Here is a 13,449-nt window from a genome sequence, read left to right as displayed (position 1 = left end):
AATAACAGGAGCTTCCAAACTTTTACACATGCTGAAATTTTCTACAGAAACGCTATTGTAGAGGATGAATTTCATTCAACATGCTCAAAAGGTATCCCAACGTCTCTATTGTTCAGTACTTACAAATATATGTGGGGGTGTGATGGAAGCACTTTGTTTTGATGCTAGGAGCTAAAGCTTGTGGTTCAGAACGAGGTTGCCATCGTTTGGTCATATAGTACGGCTTTGTATGGGAAAATACAATGCATTAAAATCCGTATCTTACTGTTTAAATTCGTATGGTATGTTTTTTTGAAGACTCTATTTCATATCATATGGGTGTTGTATCATACAATCATACATTATGGTCGTTAAGTACGTCGTTTTTTAACAATATGTGCATTCAAAAAGTGTATAGAAACCCTATGATTAAAAAGCTAAGGCTATTGTCAGGAATGCAACAAAAGGCTCTCTTAACAGAGGTAAATAGACTACTGAGAGAAAACATAGTTACTTCATTTCTAACTGATAGTAGGTGCCTCGGTAACCCATATGCAGGGTATGTGTTGACTACAAACCCTTTGATGCCACAACCAAAAGAGACCACTATGTGTGCTAGGTACTCCGACTATTTTTAAATTGACATAATAGAAGGGGACCAACACAACAACATGTATAGAATATTTTGGGGCTATTTTGCACATAAAGGTACAACATTTGGGCTTACTAGTAGTCCGAACAACTTTAAAAGATTCACAAGCTATGTTTGTCAATGATTAATTTTGTATCTACAACAACAAAAGACATTTAATTAGTCAAAAGTTGGAGGAAGGTCTCCAAAGTACTTTGGAGGAAGGTCTTGAAAGTACGTCACCGTAATAGCAACCAACTCAACCCAACCCAACATAAGTGATGTATTACACAATAGCATGTGGTGTTATTGGGCCATGTGCTTTGTTCTCATCTATAATAGGGGTAGCGTGCTTCATCGGTCAAAAGTTGGAGGAAATTCTCCTGCAAATTCATCACCATGGTGCCGACTAGCTCAAACCGAAGACAAGTGACACATTGTTGATTGTAAGTGTTGTTATTGGCCATATATTCCTTTTTAAGGTATCCAAGTAGACCCTTGTAAAGTGGAGCCATCTTATCACTCCTATATCTTAAGTCGACAAAGGTAGAACTAAGTCAGTAAAGGTATTAATTACCTTTATTCATTAAGTTAGGTAGATGTCTCACTTCATACATCTTCACGCCGACAAAATTTTTCCCTTGCACAAATTAGCACATCAATCCATGTTTGAATCGGGAGGAGATTTTGCATTATGTTTTTTTGAGATAAAAGTATAATTAGCTCTCTCCAAAACATAAGGCCACGAGATCCCAATATATCCTATTTCTCAGTAAGTGTTAGGCATGAAGCCATGGGGTTAACTTTTCATGCAAAAGGATCTTCAAGAATGTACACGAAGCTTGCTAGCAAAGTGACGAATTTACAAAGAAGGGCTACATTGACATGGCGAAGGTGGTATTTTCTGTCATATTTGCGACAAATAAGTTTAGACCGTATCTCCTATAACCAATTCTTTTTTATTAATTTGGGGAATCAAACATTTGCGATGCAACACATCAGGTTCCCTATAGTAGGTTTTTGAGTTTCAAGAATTTGATTACTCATTTGTGTGGAATATAGTACTAGAGAAGTCCTCTCCTAATGAAGAGAAGAGTCCAACATCATTGTAGGGAGTGCAGATTGAAGGTGCTTATACTTTGTGCTTTGATGGAGCCTTTTGTCGACAACATGACAAAGCAATGGGAGGACTAATAATTGTGAGTGCAAAAAAGAAGACGATGAAAGTTTTACCTTGATAAATGTTCACCCTTACAATGATAGTGAGTTTGTTTATGTAAAACCTAGGCTATAAGCATTCATGGGTTGGCTTAAATTTTTTTTATGCAAGAGGTGCTCTCTTACTAATAAGACAAACCTAAGGAACATTCAAACGAAACAAATCCACCTTGAGTTAGTGGCTTAAATAGGTCAAAGCCCTAGTGAGAGACTTTCAATTTGAGGGATCCACTCCTTATAGAAATGGGCATGCCACTTTGCGAGTGGAAAATCTTAGAAAATTCCCTATTTACAATTACTATGTAGTAATCATGATTAATTTCTTACGCTTATAGGAGTTGTAGTGAAAAAAATTATTATACCACAATTGTAGATAGAAGGTATTGTATGGTTCTTTGAAGACACACTATGACTAAATTTGCCGTGTAGTAAAACTCTCTCTCACATTTTCTTAGCGTTAGTGTTGAATTAGCGTTAGTGTTGAGGAAATTACCTTGATGGGATTCTTCTTATTCCTAAGCCTCAAGTTACCCTAACACATAACACCATAAGAGGACTACAAATCAAGTAGTCATTAGGTATTCTTGATGGCAACATGTGAGTATGCATAAACTTGAGTTGATTGATATGAAGGGTCTAGGTTTTGTAGTCTCAAAGACTAACTTTCAAATGACATCTCATGGGCATTACAAATATTTCGCTAGCACTGTTAGCAAATGACATCACGTGGGAATTGCAAATATTTCTCTAACAATGTTGTATGCATAAAACTCTTATTGATATATGTAAAATATCAATGAAAATCTGTTATTTATAGAATATATAGAAAGAATATATGTTCCTCTCTTTTCAGTACATATCTATCTTATCTCCTTCTTCCTTCCCCTCCCCCCTCTAGTAATACTTATACCCCTCCCCCCCCAAATTTTTATAATAAAAAAACCCCCAAATAAGTCTAGAAGGGGAAAGGGGCCAACCCCTAATGTATACACTTACTTGGCTTTAGAAAAGATCCCTCCCCCTTGCACTTATGTGGTATGGTAAGTTTTCCATGGCCATATCCTCTTGCTTTGAGGTCACCTAGGTGCGACATGATGTAAGGCTAAAGGTGCTTCTTGTGTAGTGAGGACACAGGGAATTTTCGCCTATGTAACATAGCATACACTCGTGGTTTCCTTTCAATTCCTAGGATTATGAACCCGAAGTTAGTGACCCCAAAATAGCTATGTCAGGTCCTCCCTTCAACATGACAAAACTGGGTAAGGAAGCTATCTCCCTCCCACTATAATCTACATTCACAAAAATTCCCCATTCTCATCCACCCTTGTCAATCCACCTGATGCAGGTAATATGTTAATAATGTAAGCTTCAAACCGCACTTGAGAAAGGAAATGTAGTACCTTCCCAAGCTAAAGAAATATTTTTTTAATCCCAAACTCAACTCCCTCCACGATTCAACTGCAATCTACACATTAAGCCTTGCATAGATAAGAAAAATTTAGAAACAAGCATGAAGATTAGGCATTACACACAATATTAAGCAAAGCATTCAAGATTCAAGTGAAGAACATCATTAGAATCATCACCTTCTCACAAGCATGGAAGGCTTGGATAAGAGAGCATTATAAAGATATTTTTTTAATCCTTGCCTCCTTAAAGTTAGCTTGATATGACAAGAAGAACCCTAATTCTTCAGTAAAAATCACTTTTATAGATGGATACAATCCTCCCTTATGGCTCACAATTTGGCAGACATGTCACATCAAAAGAGGAATTTTACAAAGAATTAACAAAAGATGAGACTTATAGAGGGTATTTGAGGTAGAAAATCCATAGTAGATTTCTTCCCTCGGTTTCTAATAGGAAATTACAAAATAAAGGCAATGATGTAGTTGTTGCTGAGTATTTTTTGATTATTATTGCTTTCTTGCCTTTAGGCCAACATTTGCAAAATTTGAGGTCTCTTCCTTGGCTCTCTTAACCCCATAAACCCTTTAAAGCTCTTATATGTCTTGTGGTTTCACAACTCCTTGATGACATGGTGTCCTGTCCTCTCACACCATTCAATTGCGAGATGGTTTGCATGTCTTGGGAGGTTGTTTCTTCATCTCCTTCTCCTTGGGAGGAGGTCTTTGATGTACTACAACTCCACCTCCTCCCTTATGTACAACATATTTGGTATGCCATGAATCGAGCACATGATGGTCATATGATTTTGCCTTTGTTGGCAGCTTGCTAGGACTTCTCTTGGTGCATTTCTTAAGACTCCCTATTGTAGAACATGGTGGAAGGATGATTTTTTTAATGTTGGCAGCTTGTCATGGTTAGTCTTGGTGCATTTCTCACACTTAATCTTGTAGCTCCTTCATTACTTGTGTAGTGACTTTGTCATAATAAATAATATCTGATTCTCCTAAATGATTTTCTCATGTTAAACTGATCATTTAATATGGGAAAGTACCAGGGGAGAAAAAGCTAGAATATTGATTAAGCTGGCAGACCGGCCACAGCAGGATCCAAAGGAGAGAAAATAGGGATCCAAAGAGGGGCCCATCTGCAAAAGAGCAATGTGCAACAATGGGCAAAGGTTAAGTTCAATGGTTAAAACCTAGGAAAGATTGGATGCTTGTGGGAAGACTCAAAAGTCTTCTCACATTCCTATCTTGGAGGGGGCGAGCCCTTTTAGTAGGGGATGAGAGAGAAACACACACACACACACACACACACACACACACACACACACACACACACACACACACACACACACACACACACACACACACACACACACACACACTCTCTCTCTCTCTCTCTCTCTCTCTCTCTCTCTCTCTCTCTCTCTCTCTCTCTCTAGCAGTTCCCTTTACACAAAGAGAATAGGGGACACATGTCAGCTCCCTAGCCCAGTTGCCCCCAAGGTGCATTCAAATCCTATTGGATGGTCATAGAGGTGGACCAATGAGAATTAGGCTAGAGTACATTTAGTTTAATTCATTTTAAAACACTTGATAAAAGAACCAATAGAAATTAAGCTCTCTAGAAGACTATTGGACAGTCTCCTAAGGGGTCCAATGAGCATTCAACAGCCAATGGCTTGCCTGATTCCTATTGGCCACAAGACTAAGGGGTCCAATGAGAGTTTAATTGCATTATTTAATTACCTAAAGCTCTCACAAAAGGGGAAAGGGGGACACATGTCACAAGGCTATCACTTATGCTTCTTAATTATCATTGGCTAAGCTTTGCAGGGTCCAATGGGATGTCAGCATGAGTAAAAATCATGAGGGGTCGACCAAGAGAGAGAGGGGGATGATTTTTGAAAGGAATTATTACTTACACACTCACACAATCTCATGTGTGAAGTAAAGAAGACTCTCTCTCCTTCTCAAGCTTTAATGGAAAGCTCATCATCTACTCCAAGCTTGTGAGAAGGGAGGCCTACACCAATAACTCTTGGCTTTGTGATGCAAATCCAACCAAGAGCCAAGCTCCAATGCATGCTCATCTCCTCTATCATGATAATTACTAAGCTATTATGAGTGATTATGTGAGGAGACATACTTCTTTCTCGTAAGAATACTCCTTCTTCCTCTCAATCTACTCTCATACCCCGCTAGCTTTCACCATCTTTGAAGGTGTGTGAGGTCTTGGGTCTGAGACCGGGAGGGAATTGATGTTGTGTTTTACAAGTGTTATCTTGGTGCTTGAAGCTTCCATCTTCATTGCACCAGCAAGTTATTGAAGGAACACAAAGTCTTGTATTGTAAAATGTCTCCCTTGATGGGGGAAACCTATAACAGCCTTTTGGAGGGGGGATCGGCTCCATGTAAATCCGGTCCTCAACTATTGTCAATAGCTTAGTTTCTCTCTCTTTTGAAGTATTGTTCATGCCTATCTAACTAGGTGCTATGCTTAATGTTGCTCTCTCCATCCAAGCACTCTTGCTATGCTCATTAGGAATCTATTCTAATGAAATGCTCACTATGTCTATGTTTTTTTTTGCTACACACAAGTTACTAGACCATTAAATGTTACAGACTTGAACTACCTGGGGCATATCTTCTTGTAACCTAGCAATAGCCAATTGGAATTCTTGTACCTTCTTGTTAGCTCAGGCATGCCATGCCTCAAAACATTGGGAGCAAAATTTGTTAGCCATTATTGCTCAATATAGCATTGCATCAGTATTGAAATGTGGATAAAGTCATGGAAATTCCAAATATGGTGATGAAAACTGTCTATGTCATGTTTTCCAAAGCCTCCAAAAGATAATTGGCAAATACATGCACTCTATGCCTTGATTGAACCTATGTAAGGTTGGTTGGAATCTCTTTACTTTGTCGAAACTTGTCAAAAGAGTAATATCCTCAAGAAATTCACAAGTATCTCCGCAGAGGAATGTTAGGGACTCCAAAAAAGAATCTTTGGTATTTTAAACATTGCATATATCATTCAAGCTTCATTTGTTGGTCATTTCGTGATCGCTTTGGAATAGTCGAGAAATTGATAGACTAGGAACTTGTTCTCAAGTCCATGTCATGAGATAGCTTGGAGCATCTTCTCTCATTAGGCAGAATATTGGTCATTCCGTGATCGCTTTGGAATAGTCGAGAAATTGATAGACTAGGAACTTGTTCTCAAGTCCATGTCATGAGATAGCTTGGAGCATCTTCTCTCATTAGGCAGAATGTAGGATCTATCCTCCTATTATTTAGTGAATCAATTGAGATGTATTTTTCATTGTGATGCTTATTAAACCATTCCTTGCACCGTTCTGGCATCATCTGTCTGAAATCCATGGTCATTATTTATTTACAAGATTTTGACTGTTCGAGCTCACTCTCATTTGCTAGATTGGTGGCTTTCCAGTCTACCCATTCTCTTTCAATATTAGCATTGAAAGTACTTTTCGTTTCAATAATGAAAGGAGGCATGCCATCATCATTTAAGAATCTACATTTAGATCATCTATTAAATCCCTTGTAGCCCTTGTTTCTTTAGCGCTTTATTATTATTATGATTTTGGTGAATTTCAACACATGCTTCATAACTGTCAACACTTTGTAGCCCTTGTTTCGTTAGCACTTTATTATTATAATTATTTTGGTGGATTTCACCACATGCTTCATAACTTTCAATTCTTTTGTTAGCTTGTGATTGGTCTCCTCTGCTTCCCTTCTTACGACTATGGCATTACCCAAGCATTGTTTAATTTTTGTATCAAGCCACTTTAAGCACTTATGATGGTGTTATTGTCAAACTTCTTCTTATCCTAGGTGATAAGGCTACACTATGTTGGGCAGTTTGAAGTTGCAATAAGAGGCTGGCATGTGAGTTCAAAGTAAGGGATTTTTTATGAAGAAAAAGGGGTTTTTTTTATTAGCTCATAGCATGTAAGTATATGTGTTTCATTCCTTTTTGTCAGTGGCACAATTTGGAAATTGTAGATGCTGTTGTGAATGTGTCTGTAGGAGAGAGAGAGAGAGAGAGAGAGAGAGAGAGAGAGAGAGAGAGAGGTTGAATAAGAGAAAGCACGTAGAATTGAGAAAGTACATTGAATTTTACTTTGATGTTTATGAACACTTATCTTTTTCCTTTTATATATATATATGTATATATATATATGTATGTATGTATGTATGTATGTATGTATGTATGTATGAATGTGTGTGTGTGTGTGTGTGTGTGTGTGTGAGAGAGAGAGAGAGAGAGAGAGAGAGAGAGAGAGAGAGAGAGAGAGAGAGAGAGAGAGAGAGAGAGAGAGAGAGAGAGAGAGAAGTTAAGTGCTATAAACAATATATACAGGATCACCTATCATTAATAGCCACGTACAAGCATGATCACCCATAGAGACATTGAAGCTTGGAAGCTTGCTGTATTCCATCCAAGATATTATCCCACTTTTTGACATCATATGCGATCACCACTTTTTACATCATGCCTTGCATCATTGATCTAGGTGAACACTATAACATGGATATAAATGAATTTTCATATGAACTTTTGACAACTAGAATTTCACCTTGCGGTGGAGAGTTCTCACCCAAGTAGAAGATGATGGTGCAGGGTGGAGATTGAATGAGAAATCCATGAGGTTGTTTCACACCCACCCACCCTAAGGCTTTACTAAGGTTCTTTTTTGGTTGGGTTTAAAAGGACCAAATTGTGGCATCTTTCTTTACATAGGTGGGCATAGAGGCAAGATGTGCAATGTTGGATGCTCCCTATGCCACGTGGCCCATTACTTGGTACCAAAGGTTTCAGGTTCTTCTACATTTCATTGTGGGATGATTGAGGTCTTCTCATCAGGTCTCCACAACTTCAAAAGACTAAAAGTTTTTTAAAGCCATTCGAGTCTGGGAAATGAAAAGCCTCATGAAAGTGGAAGTCAAAAGACTGCATTTCTATATAAAGAGGTGGTCGATCATTCATGCAATGTGTGTGTGTGTGTGTGTGTGTGTGTGTATGTGTGATTTTACTTTTATATTCTTCTTTATCTTTACCTTTCTTTTAGCGTTTTTCTTGCTTTAGAGTTTCCTTGCACTACCTATGTATGTACTAAGTTTTTTTTTTTTTTTTTTGTTTCTGAATCACTAGGATATGTAGGTATAGATATTGGGATGATTGAGGGCTTCTGTTTTGGATAGAATGCCACTATCCTATTCAAGGTATTCGATTAAATAGAGTTGATTCTTGCATGATGGAAATTTGGATCATCTCCCTTCTAGTCTCTCTTATTCAAGAAAATGTGAAGGAAGAGAAATTGGACACCTAGTATTTATCATTGGGTGGCTAGATTAGTGCTTCATGTATGGCAACAAAGCACCTTTCACAATTGGGTGCATGATCATGAAAGGGTACCTGGAGAGAAAGTAGAAGAATAAGGATTGTAAGAAGAGACACATATTGAGTGTAGAATGGAGTGAAGAAAGAAAGAAACAAAGTTCTACTAACATCCAGTTGAGGCCAAAGTCGGCTTATAGAAAAAATCACGTACTTTATTATCAGTACATTCCACTTCAAGATGACATTGATATTGGTATTCCTAGAAAGATTGGAGAAGAGATTCCATTATCATCCTTGGAGGTTAAATATGACCTAGGGAACCAAAAGATTCATATCATGTGGTGTGTGGAATTGATAAGTAACTCTCAATGTTCAAGAATTGTGCGAGAGAGCGAGAGCTAGAGAGCTCTGCTTAGTTGTAACACTCTTTTCACCCTAAAGAGGAGGGGCTAACACACTTGTAGCTCTCAAAAAAGTGTTAACAACTAAAGAGTTCAATTATTGGTAGTGTGTATAATTTTAATTATTAGGTATATATTCCAACCCACAATTGCTAAAGCCCCCTCTTGAGGCTACTCCAAGGTCTACTTTTGTTGCATGGGGTTGCATGTGTGAATCCATGATTATTAGGTTAACCGAAATTGAAGCAAGTTTTAAGAAAGCTTTTCTTAACAGGCAAATCCTTGTTAGCTGCTCCAGGGAGCCGGATAGTGTTGTATGTCCATGCTCCGATTATCGCTCCGAGAATTGGACCGACTATATACACATATATAGATGTGAACTTTTGTGCCACAATTGCTGGTCCAATTGATCTTGCTGGGTTCATTGAAGCTCCACTCAAAGGTCTGCATATATTACATCATCAACACATCAATAAAGTGAACATCAACTCATTGAAAATAAGAAAGTAATTGCTAAAGTGTATGCGCTTGCCTCTTGTAGATTTATCTCTCTAGTCAGTTTATGCCAATCAAGCATTTTCATTTTTGGACTTACCCTGCATACACTCCATTCAAAGCAATTGTGGAACCGATTGCGATTCCGGCCATTTCTCCAACCTGCATGGCCATTACAGATTCTGGGTTTTTGGATAGAATATTAACTTTATTGGCAAATATAATACATACACAATCATTTAAACCACTAGGCTATGAACCTATCCGGAATAAACCTCATTTTGAAACCATTAGTAGTGATGGTTTTTTTCTTCCTTTGATTCACTCAAAAGGAAGTAGTAATGGTTTTTCTTTCCCCTTTGATTAGCTTGAAAGGAAGTTGGGTATCAAACCTCGAACTCGACGTAGCCGCACAATCACTTCACAGAATAGATTACAACACCCTTCCCCTTCATTGCACCCCACAACAAGACTTGTTGTCTTTGTCTTTCCTGAGGTTAACATTGGACCTTAAAGTGAAGCACTCCAAGCTATGACATTGCAAGGCTATATAGATTGAACCCACAACAGGGTTGATTTTTGATGGGTGCGCTTGCCCTTCCAATTTCAATAATTTTATGATTTTAGTGATAATATTTTTTTCAGGGCAGCTCGCATTCTGACCCGTGAAAAACTGAAAAAATTACCCAAAATTGGGTAAAATGCCCAAGAAAAAGCAATCTTGCCTACAACCACACCAAACTCATTACAGATTCCCATTCAAGTGGGCTATTGCTCATTGGTAGTGGCTTCACTTGAATCCTTGGTGGCATCTACAAAAGGACATGCATGTCAGAGAAGCTACTCACCGCCCGAGAATCGCTTGCAACCCCAGAGATAACAAACATCAACACAAAGGTGATCACTACTTCAACCACGAAAGCTTGCAAATCCCCATCTGATGGCAGGTTCACAGCCTTTGCCATCAGCACTGAGTCATGTAAGATCATTCTCAATAACACAGAGGCAAGTAAAGAGCCGCCTACTTGACCGACTAAGTATGCTGGAACCTGCACAGCACGTTAAAGATTCAAAATCAGAAATCTAATTGATAATAAGAGATATTCTGTAATATCCATCAGCTCTCCATATAAATTTTTTTCCAAAACTTTAGAAAATCTTTACATGGAACAATGTAGAGGTAAATTGACTATAAATGATAGCTTTGACATTAAAATTTCTCTGAATTTTTATCACCTTCAAATTTGAGTTTTAGAGATAAATTGACCATAATTGATGGGTTTACCGCTAAATTTCTCTTAAATTTGACATGTACTCTCACCTTCAAATTGAAATTTAGAAATATATTTATCTGTTTCCTTACCTTCAAGTTTGAAATTATAGAAATAAAATTCAGAGGTTAATTCTACATTTGAAAATGTTTTCTCACCTTCAAATTTGAAATGTCACATGAAATAAACCTACTTTTTCCCGAGAACGCTCAAGTGTGACTACCTTTGCGCATTCAATGCAGAGTGGGTGTAATTAAATTAAGCCTGACTATGACTTTTGAGCCATGGTGCACTTTTGAATCTATAAATTTAAAATTCTGATAACTGACCTCGGCAAGTGGAAACCTTTGCACCGATGCGAAAGCTATTGTAACGGCTGGATTTAGGTGTGCTCCTGAAACATGCCCAATGGAATATATCATGATCATGACTGCCAACCCAAAGCTTGCAGCAATGGCTACATGGGCAATGTTTCCTCCATGACTGACATCAACCAAAATCGCTCCACAACCAGCAAATACCAGGAAGAACGTTGCGACAAATTCCGCTAGCACCTGCAAAGACCTTCATCTTCAGCATAAAGCTTGTGTGGGATGATGTTTACAGGGATACCTCTTTAACAAAGCTTTGTAACATTTACACTCAAATTATATATCTGCAAATACATGTGCGTTTTTCTCCATAGGTAGCACTATCTTACATGACAAATTCATTTTTCAATACCTCGAAGCTCGTTTGATATACAAAAGATACAAAATCATGAACCGTTAATTCAAATGTTCCAACGTACTAGACTATAATATACATACCTTCTGGACTAAATTAGGTAACTCCACGGGTGCATCTGCGGTTGCGGTTGTAACTTCCATGGATTTTGCTCCCATAGCAGCGGAATCCATGGAGTGGTTGAGTTTCTCAATTTCAATATTAGTATTACCAAGGCGTTGCTTCTTTTGCATCACTGTGTTGCTATTTGCAGGTGACATGGCTATGGCGGCCGCTCTCAGCATGCGATCAAACGAGTCTGGGGAGGGCCTATGTACATCTGCCATGATATATTTTCCACCAAGAGTACCCACTGATTGCATACCATCAATCGAGTCTTGGGAGGGATTATGCACATCTGCCATGGTAAATCTCACATTGCGAGTGCCCATTGCCACCGCTCTCGGAGACAACTAGATGGTCATGATGGCACCTAGCATGCTTTAACCATACATAAAAGAAGTGTGAGAAGATAATAGCACCATGTCATGCCATGTAGACGACTAAACTTATTAGTTTCCACCATGAAAAATGTCAAAACACCTACATCAAATTAAGGCATCAACAAATGAAGACTTGTCCATTAAATGAATATATACCATAGTGAATTGTCGATTAGTGCTCTAACATGAAACAATACATGATACATGATATTAATCAGTGCACTAGTACAACATGGAATGCCATATTAATACCCATATAATAGTGTTCAAGGGTCCATTAGCGCGCGTTAAGCACACAATGGCTGATAGTAGAGTGCCCCCCTGGTTTGTATCTACATATTTGTCAAGGTCTTTTTGTTTTTCGGGCCCACAGATAGAAAAGGTGTCTTTTGTGAGGAAAAAAATGATTTAACATCTCTAAAAGTTCACCAGAACTTTCAACACTAGATTTGCAATAGTGAAGCCTGACCGCGGTAGATGCTTGTGATTGGTAACACAGAAATGGGCTGAAAAAAGGGCATTAAATGCTTGTCAGCCCATTGAATGATTGCTGATCCATTTTCCACAACAAGCTGGTGCTGACCATGGTGGATGCTTGAGGTTGGTAACAGAGAAACGGGCTGACAAAAGCGCATTAAATGCTTGTCAGCCCATAAGTGTTTGCTGACCCATTCTCTACAACAGCTTATTGAAGCCAGGAGTATGATTGAGGTCTATACAGCTTAATTATGCTTACAAATTACAGTATGTTGACCATGGTAACAGAGAAATGGATGACAAAAGCGCATTAATAGGCTAAGCGCATTAAATGCTTGCCAGCTTGCTGACCCATATCCCACAACAAGCTGAAGTTTGAGGTATTGCATCTGGTGTTATAAGCGTAAATAAACGGATTGATTGAAGCGGGCTTACCTTTCTCTGGCCTTCCTTTCCTTGAACCCGAATGGCGTTTGATAGGGGAGGGCTCAGGTGGTCTTTGATGCATAGAATAGTACTGTGCTTGGCCGTCCTGCTATATCCAACCCCATCCCACCAGCCAAAGCTCACCAGCGTTGTTTCCATTGCTCCAAAAGATGCTCTCCCTTCTATACCCATCTGCAAAAGTGCCCACCGTCACAAACTACTCTCGTGACTAAATGGCACTGGGTCTTGAATAAAGACCCCACCATGGGATCAACGGCAAACGGGGGGTCCTCGAGGTGATCGGACGACGAATAAAAAAACAACGGCGGGTCATGCCATGTTATCGGTTGTTTAAAAAGTAAATTTTGTAAACTCGGACATCCGAGGTGTAAACTCAGACAAACATAAGTACACGTGAACACGCATCCATTACAAATTTTGCATAAAGAACAAGCACAATCTATCTATCAAAAGATCATAGCATTGACCGTAAGCGGTTGTGTCCATTCCAATGTTCCAGACTTGATTATACTCCCAATCTACAAATCTCGGCTTGC

General features: G+C 38.6%; 1 protein-coding gene across 1 annotated transcript; it reads right to left on the bottom strand.

Annotated features, from left to right (window-relative positions):
• Positions 1-8,438: 8,438 nt before the first annotated feature.
• Positions 8,439-13,060, bottom strand: LOC147446167 (aquaporin NIP1-1-like). Its single transcript, XM_086526185.1, has 7 exons — positions 12,902-13,060; positions 11,924-11,987; positions 11,591-11,826; positions 11,111-11,335; positions 10,359-10,559; positions 9,611-9,672; positions 8,439-9,459 (listed from the first exon to the last, which is right to left on the bottom strand). Exons 1-7 carry the CDS (start codon positions 13,049-13,051, stop codon positions 9,246-9,248), a joined length of 1,152 nt encoding a protein of 383 aa, XP_086382311.1. The 5' UTR covers positions 13,052-13,060; the 3' UTR covers positions 8,439-9,245.
• Positions 13,061-13,449: the final 389 nt, after the last annotated feature.

Source organism: Adiantum capillus-veneris, chromosome 12 (genome assembly GCF_014529385.1).
Source record: "Adiantum capillus-veneris isolate H3 chromosome 12, ASM1452938v2, whole genome shotgun sequence".
NCBI classification, from domain to species: Eukaryota; Viridiplantae; Streptophyta; class Polypodiopsida; order Polypodiales; family Pteridaceae; genus Adiantum; species Adiantum capillus-veneris.
Note: the sequence above shows the minus strand (reverse complement) of the source record. Positions and strands in the feature narration are given on the sequence as shown.

Bases quoted from the DNA above. Each gene is read 5' to 3' on its own strand.
- LOC147446167 (XM_086526185.1), bottom strand. From the start codon at position 13,051: ATGGAAACAACGCTGGTGAGCTTTGGCTGGTGGGATGGGGTTGGATAT. The intron at 11,336-11,590 runs GTATGTATATTA...AGGTCTTTGCAG, and splicing joins TACCTAATTTAGTCCAGAAG to GTGCTAGCGGAATTTGTCGC. The intron at 9,460-9,610 runs GTAAGTCCAAAA...TAATATATGCAG, and splicing joins TTGAATGGAGTGTATGCAGG to ACCTTTGAGTGGAGCTTCAA.